At 39.5% G+C, this 16,456-nt stretch overlaps 1 protein-coding gene and 2 pseudogenes across 1 annotated transcript in view; 2 read left to right on the top strand and 1 right to left on the bottom strand.

Moving 5' to 3' along the window:
• Positions 1-16,456, top strand: part of MAN1A2 (mannosidase alpha class 1A member 2) — a 255,679-nt gene that overhangs the window by 121,443 nt on the left and 117,780 nt on the right. The window contains exon 5 of the mRNA XM_069090237.1: positions 13,028-13,108. Coding sequence (XP_068946338.1) covers positions 13,028-13,108 — 81 coding nt within the window. The remainder of the gene's footprint in view (positions 1-13,027; positions 13,109-16,456) is intronic.
• LOC138162799 (peptidyl-prolyl cis-trans isomerase A pseudogene) lies at positions 278-6,568 on the top strand (annotated as a pseudogene).
• Positions 8,008-12,269, bottom strand: LOC138162015 (proliferating cell nuclear antigen pseudogene; annotated as a pseudogene).

Genomic DNA, 16,456 nt, shown 5'->3' with positions numbered 1-16,456 from the left:
GAGGAAGACAGCGAATTCAGAACTCCTGCACCAAAAGCTTCTAAGAAAAATATGAGTTGGTTACAGGCCATAGAGGAGCTCATAAAGGATTTCGAAAACCAAATAAGAGAAGTGGAAGAAAAATTGGGAAGAGAAATGAGAACGATGCAAGAAAATTATGAAATGAGAGTCAACAACCTGACTGAAGAAAATAACACTTGAAAAAATAGACTAACTCAGATGGCAAAAGAGGCTCAAAAAGGCAACGAGGAGAAGAATGCCTTAAAAAGCCAAATTTGCCAGATGGAAAAAGAATCTCAAAAGCTGTACTTTGCAGACGCTGCCACCTGGAGTCTTCGTCTTGGTTCCGTCTGCCGGACGCCGATCCCCGCCACCTCTTCCTCTGCCATTGCACCCAGCCCCGGCATCTGTGGCCGTGGCCAATCCTAACGTGTACTTCGACATCGCCGTTGATAATGAGCCCCTGGGCCGGATTACTTTCTAGTTCTTTGCAGACAAGGTTCCAAAGACAGCAGAAAACTTCCATGCTCTGAGCACTGGAGAGAAGGGATTTGGTTACAAGGGATCCTGCTTCCACAGAATCATTCCTGGGTTCATGTGCCAGGGTGGTGGCTTCACACGCCATAATGGCACTGGTGGCAAGTCTATCTATGGGGAGAAATTTGCTGATGAGAACTTCATCCTGAAGCATACTGGTCCTGGCATCTTGTCCATGGCAAATGCTGGACCCAACACAAATGGCTCCCAGTTTTTCATCTCTATTGCTAAGACTGATTGGTTGGATGGCAAGCATGTTGTCTTTGGCCAAGTGAAAGAAGGCATGAACATTGTGGAAGCCATGGAGCGTTTCGGTTCTTGGGATGGCAAGACCAGCAAGAAGATCACTATCGCTGACTGTGGACAGCTCTCATAAGTTTTTTTTGTTTTGTTTTTTGTCTTAACCATCAAATCATTGCTCTGTAGCCGGAGAGAGCACCCCCAAATCCCACCTGCTCTTATACCCTGTAATCCTTGTGCTCTCACTTGCTGCACTTCTCTTTGGATTTCACTTCCTTTTTCCTTCCACAAGTCTGGCTAGACAACAGAGTTAAGTTTATGATGATGAAATGAAAACCAAACTACCAAAAAAAAAATCTCAAAAGCTCACTGAAGAGACTCATTCCTTCAGAATTAGACTGGAGCAAATGGAAGCTAGTGACTTTATGAGAAATCAAGATGCTGTTAAAAAGATCTAAACAGAGAAGCATTTCCCTCAGAATTGCCAGTGAAGAACTATGCTCTGACTGCCATATTTAATTCCTTGAGATTCTTTCATTGCAGTTATTTTTCCACTTTTATGGTTACCTTTTTAATTAATTTTTTGTTTTTTCTGCATTAATTTCTTTTCTTTTAAACTTGTCTCTCTCACATTTCCATGATTATGTGAATTTCCTGGTTATACCTAATTAGGTAGCTTTCCTGAGGTGGTCAAATCTGAGTGTGAAGCTGGGGCTAGTTTGGGGGATGGATGTCTAATGTCCCAAAATTCTCAGTATTCCTCCCAAAAGAATACATCAATAAGAGTGATAGAACTATTGTTGTGATTGATTTGTTATCCCTGAGTGAGAGCCACAGAAAGGGAAGGGGCTGACACCTTTCTTAGAGAGGATATAAAACACCTAATTGTGTCGTATGGCTTCCTCAAATACTGAAGGGAGTTCTCTTGAGGGATTGTAGGTAGCAAGTCATCTATAACTGCTAAGGCCTCTATGATTCTCATATATCTCCTCCCAAAATATCAACTTAGGGGATCTACCCTATGTGCTAATGGCATTTTTGCTTCCTCCTCACATCTGTTTGTCATGCAGAGTGTATCTGGAGTGGCTAGGTGATAGGAAGACCTATTACCACTGGGTATGACCTTTGCTTTTGCTTCTTTTCTTCCTCTTGTCCCCTCCCCTGGCCTTGGCTGTCCTAGACACATCTGCTACTACTAAGTAGGAAGACAAACTACCAATGAAAGCACCCTGTTTTCTTTTCTCCTTCAATCCCTGTCCTGGCTGCCCAGAATCCCTTTAGGCCACTTGATTGCTTATATATCTAGGAAGAGATAGGAATTTCTTTATCCTGGTGATATCAAGGCTGCCAGCCCTTACCATCTTCCCTGCATTCATACCCTGTAGATTTCTGGCACTATCATTTTACCTTGTTGTAGCCTAGGCCACCCCAGCATCCTTACTACTGGACCCTTAGGACTTCTGCACCTTTCTGTCTGTCTGTGGCTAGACTTCTGTTTTAGAGTATAAGGTTCTTGGAAGTAGAGACTTTTTTTTTTTTTAAATTTGTATTCATAGTACTTAGCACAGTGCTTGGAAAGTAGTAAACATTTGATAAAAGTTTTTCATTCATTCATCCATTCATTTCTCACTTTTTGTAAGGTGCTCAACCCATCTTCTCTATCAAGTACTTCCTTGATGTCATCATTTATTCCTGTTTTTCAAAGTTCTTCGTTGGTCACATATTGCTGCCTGATCATACTTACCATGAACCTTTCCTTTCCCCTCTGTATGATGCTTACCTTAAGTTTTTTGGAAGCAATGGTCTTCCAGGTTTTGCTGCTGCATGAATAAAATGTTTATATCAAAAAAAGTGAACCTTTGATTTCATAGAAAGCTGGGCTTATTAAAAGCAATCCAGCCCACTCCTCTTGTTCAATTCTGGACCTAGCTTGTTATCCATCTGTTCTATACGTCCAGTACAGATTTGGACATGTTCTGTAGGTTGTCTCTTTAATGACATATTGAAATATGGGCAAGAGGCGTTCCTTATGTGTTTTGTCTCTATATGTGAATGGAAGAGGCCACACTCCTTTGGATGATTATATTTCTTACAGGAATCTCTTCTATGGCTTGAGACCCTGGATACAGTCAATATAATGCCTTATACAAATAGGAGCATCAAGAAGACCTTATCATCCACAAAGAACTCTTCCTCAGCTTGAACTCTGCCCTGAAATCCTTGAATCAGTCCTAAGTCCTTTGGTAACCTTGCAGCTCCAGTTTTATATCTCATCTCATGCTTACAGTCAGAAGGTCATGAATGGGGTTGTTTCTATTGTCAGCTTCTTTCAAGGTACCTTGAGTGATCTTGATGTAAAAAGAGCTTCTTGCAGGTCTTGCTGCATATGCTCATTATGTATTTGTTGAAATGACTATGAGGCTCTCCCTGTCTATTTACTACTTTGGATCAAGCTGTCCCTAACCTCCTCCTCCTGTTGTCTTATTCCCACTCTTAACTCTTCCCCACACAAGTCCTGTTCCAAACCGTTTGCACCTTTTCCCCTGTCCAATGCGGTAGTGAGACCTGGTCTTTGGAATTCAGATTCCATTATGGTAACCTTTGACATATTACTAGCCTTGCTATACTTTACTCCTGTTTCTGTACTCTCTGATCTAGCCAGAATATATTCTGTTCCTTACCATGTGACACTTCATCTTTCTGTTACCATGGCCAGAAATGTCCTCCTTCCTTATCTGTCTCACAGAATTCATTTTTCTTTCAGGATGAAGCCAAAGCATCTGCTTTTTATACAGTGTTTCCTGGTCCCTCAACTGTTAATGTGTTCTTACCCCAGCTCTCTTGTATTTAACTACATTATTTAAAATTTTTATTCATTTTGTTCTTATTTATTTATTCTTTATATATTTATATAAGTACAAATGTCTCCCCAGATGGGATATAAATTTCTTAACAAATTAGAAAAAAATCTGTGTCCATAGTTGTGATAGTAATGGAATATAAAGTTTCCCCTGTATTGGCTTGGTTTTCAAAGTGATTGTGTTAAAACTCAGAGCTTGTTAATCCCACCTGTGGGATGGACTTGTTGACTTGAAAAGAGAGACATGAACTGGGAGGAGCTGGTGACTGGGAGGAGCTGGTGACATAGATTTGGAGAGACAAGAGAGAGGCAGAAGAACTTTTTGGAAGCAGCACCCTCCTGGAGGCAGAGAGAGACTGAGAGGATTGCTGAGGGCCACTTTGAATTGCCCTGGACTTTTGAGACCTGCCCCCAGAGCTGCCAAGGACTGAGGAGACATGGCTGTTTTGCTGGTACTTTGTCTGTCTGTTTTGATGTTGTTTTGCCAGATTTGTCCACTGGTGAAAGACAGTCCTGTTGTTGAAGAAGTCCTGGAACCTGACTGTTGGTTAAGAGCTCCTGAGACTGTCCTGCAGACAGAGAGTGAATGTTGTCCACTGGTGAAGGACAGTGCTGTTGTTGCAGGGCTCTGGGAAGCTTTCTGTTGGTTCAGAAGCCCTGAAGAAGGATTTTCTTGTTGTATGTTTACAGAAATCCTGGGAGAGGGTTTTGCTAATGTTTTCAGGGGTTCTAGGACTGTTCTTCAGACAGAGGATGAATTAATGAAGAGACTGGCAATGTATCTTGTGGCCTTGCTAAGCCTTGTCTCCCCAGGAACTAAGATTGCTGAGAACTTGCCTCCTGTCAAGATGAAGAAAAGACCTCCATTTGGGTATTAAGTGCTGTGCTTAAACTTGATGTAACTCTGGGGTAGATTCGATTGTGATCCAGGGGTGGGGAACTTTTGACCTTTTTGTGTTCTATGGTTGAACAAATGAATGTACTTTACTTATGTTTGGAAACTAATCTCCATTTGAGAAGAGGAGTTTTGTGATGGACTAAATGAAGGTACAGCCTAGGGGTGGAGTAGTATTTAGAACTGGGACTTTGTAATTGATTGAATGAATGTAAGGTCCTGGGGTGGGGTAGTACTTGGAGATTATTTAATCACACTTAGTAAATGCTGTATTTGGAATGATGTCATGTTTTGATCTTCTCTGTTCTTAATTTGTCACTGAATAAAATGGAGAGCACCTGTGCTGGTATTCTGAATCTTGGGAAGTTGCCTTTGCTTGGCACTACATTATAATAGTGACCATCACATGGTAGGTGCTTGCTGAATGATTGATGCGTTCTCCCAGATGAAACATCTGGTTTAGCATTGTTCCATTTGTGAAACTAGTCATGTTGCCCCCCAAAACTCTTGAGAGCTAAAAGTCAAGTCATGTAATTTAGTGAGTTGGAAGGTGCCTCAGCAGCCACCTAGTCCAAAGCATACCCAAGAGGATTCCTTACTATCCAGCTTCTTGAAGACTTCCAGGAGGAAAGCCAAGTATCCCATGCCACTTTTGGACAGTTCCTTTGTTAGGCAACTTTTCCTGACGTCTAGCTTAGACTTACCTTTTTGAAGATTTTACCTCTTGCACTTGCTTCTGCCCTTTAGGGATAAACAGAACAAGTCTCACCTTTCTTTCACATGACAACCTTTCAGATACTTGAAGGAAACTATCATGTTATCCCTGAGTTTTCTTTCATCTAGGTTAAACATTTTCTGCACCTTGCATCAGTCTCTGTAACATGGATACAGGCTCTTCACTATCTTGAGTGCCCTCTTTGTCTATTTTATCAATGACCTTCTCAAAATTTTGTAGTCAAAACTGAATACAATGTTCCAAATTGTATCTTTCAAGGGTCAAGTATAGATAGACTATCATCTCCTTTTTCCTGGAAGCTATGCTTCTCTTAATATAACCCAAGAGCACCTTAGCTCTTTTGGGGTACCATATCCTTCGTTGTATCATTGAATTTGCAGTTCTCTAATGGCAACCTTACTCCTAAATCTTCTCAAACTTTGATCTAACCATCTTATGTTTTTGTACCCAAGTTTAAGATTTTACATTTATTTTTATTGAATTTAATTTCATTAGATTTGTTACTTCCCAATTCCAGCTTATTGTCATCAGTGCATTTGTCATTGCTAAAAATGTCAAACACTACAGGATCATACAACACAGTATACTGGAGATCTTCTGTCATTTCCAGCCATGTCATTAGCACTTTATCTAGCTTGTATTTCCATCTACTCCACATCTATCCACATTCTTCATGAGAATAGCATGAGTTATTTCACCAAAAACTTTGCTGAAGTCTAGGTAAAGCTCTGGGTGCAGAATGTCCTTGATCTAGCAGTTTAGTAACTCCTGTCATAAAAAGAAATAAAATTAGTCAGACTTGACTTACTCTTGATGAAGCCATGCTGAGTACATATAATCAGATTTTCCTTCTAGATTGTCGCCAGCCATCTCTTTGCTCATTGGCCAATAAGACTGTCTTCTTGAAAATCATGACAGTTACCTATCTTCAATTTTGTGGCATTTCTTTCTAAAATTTAAGTTGATGAGTGAGTTCCCTTTGAATCCACATTTGTCTTTTTTAGAAAAAGAGCCTTTTACATGTGTTTACAGAGGAACCCAATCATACTGGAATATACTTATCATAATATTTTAAAAAGCCAAGTTCATGTAGCCTAGGTTGAGTTCCTAGTTAAGAACCTCTTTTTGAGATTCACTCCATTTATGTTATCCTGTCCATATTTCTTGCTGTTGTCAATTGCGACCTTTGAGTGACTCTTCCACTATTCTCAAGAAGTCTAGGATCTATATCATAGTGCAAACCATGGCTCCTTATACTCAGGAATTTTAATAAACAATGATATCTCTTCAAAAAAAAAAAGCCCTTTTTTTCTTCCAGCTTCAGAATTTTATATTTGACTGTTTTCCATTCATCCTGGGCTTGTTGGTCTTGTAGCATTTCAGTTCATGGGATCCTGTCCTTCTTCTAAACTCTTTTAAATCTATTTTCCCAAAATCTAGGGTATATATTAGATTATGCCCAGATTTCTTTTCTCTTTCCTAAATTCTAAAATGAAGTGGTTATTTCTCCCCAGGCTACTTAATATTTCTGCCCTAGTAACCAGTTCTTTCACATCAATAGGATTCAGATCCAGCATAGAATTTCCCCTTGTTGGGTTCTCCCATCTTTTGAAGTATGAAATTCTCACTAAGGCAAGCCAAAAAGTTATTACTGCGGATTTTGAGAGTTTTGAGCAGATATGTGGGTTTTTGAAGTCCCTTTGTCATTAGTGTATCATGCCTCTGTTCTAGTGTTATGATCTTTTTCTCAAATTTTTTGTCTTTTTGTCTTTTGTCTAGATGTGCTTTAGTATGTGCCAGGGTCAAAGAAATGTGTTGCTTCTCCTTCCATTGACTTTCATCCTAAAGCTCCCTGCTTTCTGGATTTCCTTATGGGAATATATACTCTTAATATACAGTGTTATCTCACATTCCTTTTACGTATCTTGCAGAGGCACCTAGATGGCGTTATGGATAGAGTGCTGGGACTGAAGTTCAAATGCAGCTTCAGACTCTTATTATCTGTGTGGCCCTGGGCAACTCACTTAACCTCTGTCTTTCTCAGTTTCCCCATCTGTTTTAAATGGAGTTAATAGTAGTACCTGCCTTTGAGAGTTGTTATGAGGATCAAATGAGATCATATTTGTAACAAGTACATAGCATGGTACTTAGCACAGAAAGGCCATATAAGTGTTTGCTGCCACCGCTGCCTCCACCACCACCACCACCATAATAAGTTATACCCATTTAGGGGGTATGTGTGTGTGTGGAAATTATTTCTTTTATTCCTGTTATCACTGTGCTTTATATTCAATAATTCCAGAATGAAAAATAAAAACATTAACACTTTTGACATTCATTTTTGTTATGGCTGAGAATCCATGTAGATTTTTGCATCTGAGCAGGGACCTCTTGGAAGATACTACTCAATGAAGAGCTCACCATATAATTTTATTTACATTGAAAACATATCCTCTTTTCTCTTAGAATTACAAAAGGAATTTGTTGACATAAAAACATCTAAAATAGAATTTCTAAGTATGGCACAGACTAGGATAAAAGTACTAAGATCTAATTTTGAAATTTTCAAATAAATTATAAGGTAGAAATAAGTACTATATTTACAGAAAGTTATCTAGGTATATAAAAGTACAAATTCAAAGGTAAGGCTGAAAAGACTTAACAGTTTAACACATTGTCAGCATCTCAAAATTAGTTCTTTTCAAGAGTTTTTTTCCCCTTCTTAAAGATAAAATGTGTCTAAGCTCCTCCTTCATCCTATTTCTTGGGAGCTAAGTAATATTTTATATATCCCATGTCTGCCATCTTATACTCCACAGCAAGTGGCTTATCTGCATGCAGATGTATTCTGTGTTACTGAAGGAGAACATGGAGTGAATTTTTTCAGGTATTGAAGTGCAAAGGTCAACTGAAGTGGTTCATTTGTCTCTATTGTAACAGCATTACTCGTCTGGTAAAATTTCATTATTTCCACTTGCCAATTCTCCATTGACAGAAAAGTTTATAACATCTTTTGCACAGGAAATTACCACAGCAACTCCACTGTAACTAAGAACTAGACAGATTTACCACTAGGCATTTCCCCTACACAACAGTATTCTTGTTCTAAATTCCAGTGTTCAATATCTAAATCCATTGGGTTCATCTGATAGTCTCAAACATTTACAGTGCCAATGTAGTTACCTTGTGTTTAAGCCTTAGGTAGTGATACCTTCATTACTGACACATTTTGATATTTTGGACATGCTGGCAAGATTAATGCCCATGGCCACGTTGGGGGTAACAGTGGTAGCTATTCCAACTCTCCAAATGGAAGGTTGAGTTGTTCCAGGAAGATGTGGGATGGTGCTCTACAAGTTCACCTTGCCTGAGAGAGAGTCCTGGACTAGCCTTGCTTTAAACGTGGTAGTGAACAAGGAAGACCCTAAGAGAAGCTAGGAAAAATAAAGCTGGCATAGATAGGCCGTAGGGGAGGAGAGAGAACTGGACTCTGTGAAGCAACGTCCTCAGCCCGAGAGAAGACTCAGGCATAGAGAAGCAGTCACAATGGCTGCCTCTAACCCATAGGCTTGTCTTCCATTGTGATAAATCTTGGGATGTTCTGTTATGTCTTAGATACATGCTCCAGGAGGACAGAAAGAAGAAACAAACAAAAACCCCTTTTGTTATCAGTTCTGTTATAGCTTTGGGCAAGGGAATCCCTTACTGCTGCTCTTTTTATAACCCTTTTGAATGACCTGTCGTCTAATCATTTCTGTGACTGTACTGTACCATTTTCTCTCTCTTCGGGAAGAACCTTATCTTTTTTTGAGCTTTAAGAATACAACTGCCTTTATCTTTCCATTTCCCCTTAACTTTTCTTTTGAGTGTCAAGATTCTCTTCCTGTGCCTCAGATCCCTTTCTTTTCCCTTTTAGAAGTCTCACTTCTGATTCTGTTAGGAATGCTTCATTATACCTAAAACCTAGAATGTGGAGACAAGTTCCTTGAGTCTCCCTTCACATTCTTCAGGGGTGAGATCAATTTAGACTTTTAGGATCCATATCTGTCATTTTCAGTCTTGATGCAAATCGCTGCACACACATACCCTTATTCTTTCATGGTTGGGATTTTTTTTTTTTCCAATTGCTTTATTAACTTCTGGTTTACTTCATTCATTTCTGCCAGATTTTGGGTTACAAATTTTCTCCTGGTTTTTCCCCTACCAGTGTCCCCAAAATAGCGGTCCCCCAGAATATCCCCTCCTCTTATTTCCCAATTACATATAAAATAGTATATATATATATATATATTTTAAAACATTTGGTTTTAAAACTTTGAATTCCAGATTAATTTCCTTCCTCCCTTGTCACCCACCCTTACTGGGAAGATAAGCAATTTAATATAGGTTGTACATGTGTAGCTAATGAAAACATTACCATACTACGTATATTGTAAAAGACTTGACTATATTTCCCTCCCTCCTATCCCACCTTCCCCTTGTTCTATTCTGTATTTTGATCCCATCCTTTTTCAGAAGTGGGTGCTACCAACTTCCCTCCTCCCCCAGCCTGCCCTCCCTTCCATCATCCCCCGTCTCATCCCCTTCCCCCCCCTACTCTCCTGTAGGGTCAGATACCCTATTTAGTGTGTATTTCATTCCCTCCCTGAGCCAAATTCAATGAGTATAAGGTTGACCCATTTGCTTATGTCTTCCTGTTCTTCCCCTCCATTGTACCCATTTTCCCTTGCCTCTTCTATGTGAGATAGTTTACCCCATTCTATCTCTCCCCATCTCCTCTCATTATATTCCTCTCTCACCTCTTAATTTCACCTTTTAAGTATCATCCCTTCCTATTCAATTAGTCCTGTGCCCTCTGTCTGTGTATACCTGTAAACATATATACAGTCACATATGTATTCATATGTAATCATACTCCTATATGCCCTCTGATAAAGACTATACATACACACATATTTCTGTTCCGTTCAACTATTTTCATACTGAGAAAAGTTTTATCAGTTACAATTATCATTTTTCCATGTAGGAATGTAAATAGTTCAACTTTGATAAATTCCTTATGATTTCTTTTCCCTGTTTACCTTCTCATGCTTCTCTTGCTTCTTGTATCTGAATGTCAAATTTTCTATTCAGCTCTGTTTTTTTTCCATCAAGAATGCTTGAAAGTCCTCTATTCCACTGAATGACCATATTTTCCCCTGAAACATGATACTCAGTTTTGCTGGGTAGGTGATTCCTGGTTTTAATCCCAGCTCCTTTAACCTCCGGAATATCACATTCCAGGCCCTTCAGTCCCTCAGTGTAGAAGCTGCTAGATCCTGTGTTATCCTGATTGTGTTTCCACAATATTCAAATTGTTTCTTCCTGGTTGCTTGTAATAGTCTCTCCCTGATCTGGGCATTCTGGAACCTGGCTATAATATTCCTAGGAGTTTTCTTTTTGGGATCTTTTTCAGGAGGTGATCGGTGGATTCTTTCAACCTCTATTTTCCCTTCTGGTTCTAAAACATCAGGGCAGTTTTCCTTGAGAATTTCTTGGAGGATGACTTTTAGGTTCTTCCTTTGATCATGGCTTTCAGGTAGTCCAATAATTTTAAAATTATCTCTCCTGGATCTATTTTCCAGGTCAGTGGTTTTTCCCATGAGATATTTCACATTGCCTTCTATTCTTTCATTTGTTTGGATCTGTTTAACAGCATCTTGATTTCTCCTCAAGTCCCTAGCTTCCCTTTGCTCCATTCTAAATCTGAAGGAATGATTCTCTTCACTGAGCTTTTGAGATTCTTTTTCCATCCAGCAAATTTGGCTTTTTAAGGCATTCCTCTCCTCACTGCCTTTTTGAGCCTCTTTTGCCATTTAAGTTAGTCTGTTTTTTAAAGTGTTATTTCCCTGTCAGGCTATTGACTCTCCTTTCCTAATTTTCTTACATCATTCTCATTTCTCTTCCCAATTTTTCTCTACTTCTCTTATCTGCTTCTTAAGGTCCTCTATGGCCTGTAACCAGCTCGTATATTCCTTTGAAGCTTTTGGTGCAGGAGTTTGACTTCACTGTCTTCCTCCTGTTCCATGCTTTGATCCTTTTTGCCCCCAGAATACGAGTCTAAAGTTGGATTCTTCAGTTTGTTTTGCTTCCTTTTCCTGGTCATGTTGCCACTCAATTACTTGACCCCTGGGCTTTTTGCCACAGTAGGACTCTGCCACCAGACAGGGGAGCTTCCGTCCCAAACGCTGGGGTTTTCTCAGCTGCTGGAGGTATTAGTTTGGGTGCCCTGTCTGAGGCCTCCATGGGCTCTGGCAAGCTGGACACACACCCCAGGACGTCCACCCTAGACTGCAATCCAGATCCAAACAGGTTAAAGCAGGAGCGATTACCCCTCAGACTGGTCACTTGGTTCCCCTACAGTCTGTAGGTGAGCCTTAAGGCCAACCTTAAAAAAAATTACTTGTACTTCAACTTTAATCACTTGGTTGTGTTTATTCTCCTCCAGATCAATCATGACCTCCTAATAATGTGCTGTTGCTTTCCTTTTCTAAGTCTTAACAGTTCTCTAAGCATAACCCTTTGGCATTGAGCTTGGCCATGACCTGTCTTCTGATGTGCCCCACCCACTGCTCTTTTCCATCACTTTTCTTGACTTTGTATTCTTACTTTTTTTTTTCACTTAAATTGCCTTGACTTGCCTGCTACCTTCTCCTTGATTTTCCTCAGTTCTTTTATACCTGCTTCTTTCCTTCAGCCTTACTAATTTGAGACAGAGATTGTTTTCCTTGCAATTTTCTTTATTTTTCTCCAAATTTAGTCTTAGGCTTCCTTATTAGTTCAAACTTCTCCAAATCTATCTAGTTTCTCCTTATTTTGTTCAAGTTCTTCTGTCTTGTTCCTTCTTCTCATGGAAGCCAGAAGACGGTTTAACTAAAGTGTTAGAGACTACATTCTCATACATGTTCCGTGAACCAAGCGTGTGTGTGTCCGTCCGTCTGTCCATCTGTCCGTCCATCCATCCGTCCGTCGTGTGAGCCCTTTCACCCCGTTTCCCCAAGTTTTGTTATATAGGCTGACAGTGGCCGCTGTGTTATGAAGCTAGTGAGGCATGGGTAATGTTCCCTTTGATATATTCACATGTGTAACCATGCAATACATCAAAACTATCTACCAGTAGCTTCTGTGTTTCTCATAAAAATTGAGGCTGAATGGGACCAGCCTTGTGAATTAGGCTGGATGCACATACTTGTTGTCCTCCTGCTTCCTCCTTTTGGACTTGCTAGTCATAGACTTCCTTTTAAAGTGCCATCCTTTCTTCCCTCCTTAAAATTGAATGTATGGACCTCTAGTAGTAAGCTTAAAATCCATAGATCTATTTCTTTAAGACAGTAGAATCCCAGAAAATGATGATGTGTTTGGAAAGTATAAAATGCCATAACCTAGAGGTAGAAATAAGTATATATTTTATATATATGTAGTTTTGCTATTCTCTTCAATTTGTCAAATCATGATGTTAAATGAAAGTTGACTTTATTATTTTTCCTTTGGGTAGTGTAGTTTTCTTTGGTTGGTTTTCTTTATTATCATTTTTCTTTCCAGGGGTGGTGGATGAATTACTCAGACATGCATAGTGTATGTCCATGGCAGAAGTTTTTTCAGTGTTGTTGGTTTCACAAAGGGATAGCTTTCTCATTTTTTTTATCATTTTGAAATAGTTTTTCTTTTTTTTTTTTAAAGCCTCGAAAGTCATTTATTTTTATTCTTTTTTTCTTCACAGAATTCAGAGGTGTCTGTATTTGAGGTCAATATTCGTTTCATTGGAGGACTTCTTGCAGCATATTACCTTTCAGGACAGGAGGTAAACAAAAACCTTTAAAGTAATGTCATTTTCCTACTTATCAAATAAAATATTTACCCATAGGTTCTGAAGAGCAAGCACTTTTTAATATTTTGCCCAATTAGGATGATTCCTAAAGGACTGTATATTTGAGGGAGAGTTGTTCTCAGAAAATATTTCATAAGAAAAATAAGATAAGTGATTTTTTTCCTTTTGTGGGTCCTTATAAGAAGCAAATAATTTAGTCAGAGAGATTTATTGTTGTATTTCAGTCTTTGTTGCAATGTAATAGAGTTTGAAAAAAGTATTTTCTGTCTGTGTAGATAATTCAAAAGTTCTTCTCATCTTTTTTCTGAGTTTCAGTTGAATTTCACCAGCTACTAGGGTAGTCTTCTTCACCCATGTGTCACAGAGATATCTCAAACTCATGATGTTCAAAGCATAACTCATTATGTTTCTCCCTAGCTTTCCCAGCTTTCCCCTCCTCAGAATTTCCCTATTTTTGTCAAGGCCACCGCCATTATTTCAGTCTACTAGGCTTACAACCTAGGAGCGATGTGTCATTCTCCACATCTAGGCAGTTTTCAGATCCTATTAATTCTCCTTCCCTACATCTCTTATATTTACTTTCCCTCCTCTCATACAACCTTTTCTCTAAATCATGCTCTTTTCTTCTCTCTCAGACTATTACAGTAGTTTAGTAATTTAGTCTCCCTGCCTTTATTTTCTTTCTTCTTCACTCCATTCTCCACACGAATGTCTGACTGATATTCTTAATATGCAGGTCTCACCATATCACTCCCCTGCTCAGTCGACCCAAGTGGCTCCCTTTTACTGTTAGAATCCTATACCATGGTGAACGAGATAGTGAATTGATTTGGGAGGCTTGAAAGTATTGCTCTCCTCCAGTGCAGTGTCGTTGAGATAATACATTAGATTATTAGTGAGCCGAATCAGCAAGGCTTCATAATTTTTTCCAGCTTGTATTCAGCAGTAGTCTGCAGATAGGAAAGAATGAGAGAGATGGTAAAAGTGATACAAATTTGGAAGTTTGTCATAGCGTGCTTGGTGACACAATGAGGGATCCAGTTCCAGTGCAAGCATAGCCACGTGCAGATAGTAGTATATGGTTGGACTGATTCACCAAGAGATGAAAGAGAGGGGATGAAGGAGGGTTTAGCCAGTACAGGGATGATGGCCTGAGAAAGAGCCAAGGGGTAGAAGGATCGAATATTATGGTAAAATTGAGGAATAGAGTTAGTGATAGTAAGGCCTAGGTGAAAGTGGAATGCTAGAAGATTTTGATTAGATGAAGGAATTTTAGAGTTCATGAATATGTAAGTAGAATACTTGAGGGAGAGAGTAGTTACTAGGGTGTGACTGTGTGTAAAGCTGAGGTGCAGTGGAGGAGTAGATCATGGGAATTGAGTAGATTGAGGAACTAAGATGTTAAGGTAGGCTGAAACATCATCATCGTTTGTAAAGGTGTCTCTTGGTGAAGACTGAGATCCAGACACTAAACTTACTGAGGAAGAAAGAAAGGAAAGTGTCCTGGGGGTTCATACATAATGGCCACTAGGATCTGGATTAGATGATCGATATGGAGAGCATGAATCGCAGGAGGAGAGATTGACTGCACAGTGATGGTAGTAGAGCCAGAAAGTGGCAGTGGGGAGGAAGGAGTGTTAGCATTTCCTCACCATGATGGGGGTGGGGAGGTATGAGTGAAAGTGCAGTGACCACTGGAAAAAGTAGCCACCTATATTTTTCTGTCATTAACTAAAGCATGTAATGATTATCTGAAATCAAAGTTCTGCCTAGTGATTGTGATCTTATTTTTCAGAGAAAATTTGAGAAAAAATAAGAAAAAAGAATTTTATAATTAGTTTATTAAATATTTGTAATTTTGTATAAATACTAATTTGCAGTTTAAAAATGTATCTTTTGAAGTTTGTTGCTAAGACTTAAAAAGTTCTTTACAGAAGAATCACAAGATCCAGCTAATGCTGAAAGCAACAGATCTTTTTATTTGGGGTATGGCAGGGCAAACCACATGGGTTGGTTAAGAGACACTGGAGGGAAGATGGAGGGATTGGGAGGGACAAGAAGATGAGGGTAAACAGTAGTTAACAGCTTAATAAAACAAAACAAAAAAGATAAAACAGGCAGGATGATGCTTTCCTCCTGTTAACTTGTGTGATGTGTCTCCAATTTACATTTTAGCCATTAATTTTTTAAATTACGTAATCTGCTGTAATCTGGGACTATTGTGATAAAAAATAAATACAGATCCTGACCTTTAGGAGCTTAAAATTAGTACAGGTTAAGTGCTGTGTCTGGCATCAGGAAGACCTGAATTCAAATGTGACCTCAGACTAGTTCTGTGACTCTGGGGAAGTCAGTTCATTTCTGTTTGCCTTAATCAATCAACTGGAGATGGAAATGGCAAACCACTTCAGTATCTTTGCTAAGAAAACCCCATAGACGGAATGGTCCACAGGGTCATGTAGAGTTTGACATGATTAAACACCACCACCACCACCACCACCAAAGGCATATAGGATAATATAACGCATTGCTGAATAATCAATACATACTTAATAAGAGCCTCCTATTGTCCAGGCACTGTGCTTGGCCCTGGGGATACAAGTCCAAAGAAGAAAGCAATCTGGGTTTGCTCTGAGAGCTTCAGAGATTTCTTCCAGCTCAGTGGATAAGGAGAAACTTTAGGAAGGCAGCAACTTCCCCCATGTGGACGGAGAGGGCTTATGTCAGTAGGAAAGTGCTTTTTAGACCTGGGGTCTACAAATGACATCCCTTTCTGTAGCACCTCACAGGTCTCCCCGAGCTGGTCCTCAGCAGGCCTGTGAGCTGTCAGGACAGCCATTCCTGCTGCTCCTCCAGTAAGGAATGCGAGCCGCAGAGAGACCGCAGAACTCATGCCAGGCCACATACCTTATAAGGTATGGATGGGACCAGAAGCCCTCTGTCAAATGAGATTGTATGTGTGAAGCCCCTGAAGAGCTTCACAGCACTCTGAGCATTGTAGCTATTGTGTTCTTTTGTTTCCCTTTGCCTGCGTTCTTGCTACCTAGATTTTCTAGATTTCTAGGACCTGGGTCACCACCATCACCAGAAAAGATGTTGATGTGGAACTTTTAGTTAGTGGAGGATTTGGTTTCCCAGTTTTTAAAAATTACATTGTTCTCACTAAGCACTCTTCATGATACTCCTTAGAACGGGTAGCATTTTCATAGTAATAATCTATAGCACTAAAAGCACTTTCTGATGTATTTTTTTCATTAAGGGGCTGTTCTCTATCAGGCACTCTTGTAGGTTTTGGAGATGGAAAGACAGAAATGAAGTGAT

This window comes from Petaurus breviceps, unplaced genomic scaffold, assembly GCF_028583685.1.
Source record: "Petaurus breviceps papuanus isolate PSGF00001 unplaced genomic scaffold, PetGlider_PUasm1.0 186, whole genome shotgun sequence".
Lineage (NCBI taxonomy): Eukaryota > Metazoa > Chordata > Mammalia > Diprotodontia > Petauridae > Petaurus > Petaurus breviceps.
The sequence above is the reverse complement of the archived record's forward strand: the minus strand, read 5'-3'. Positions and strand labels throughout refer to the sequence as shown.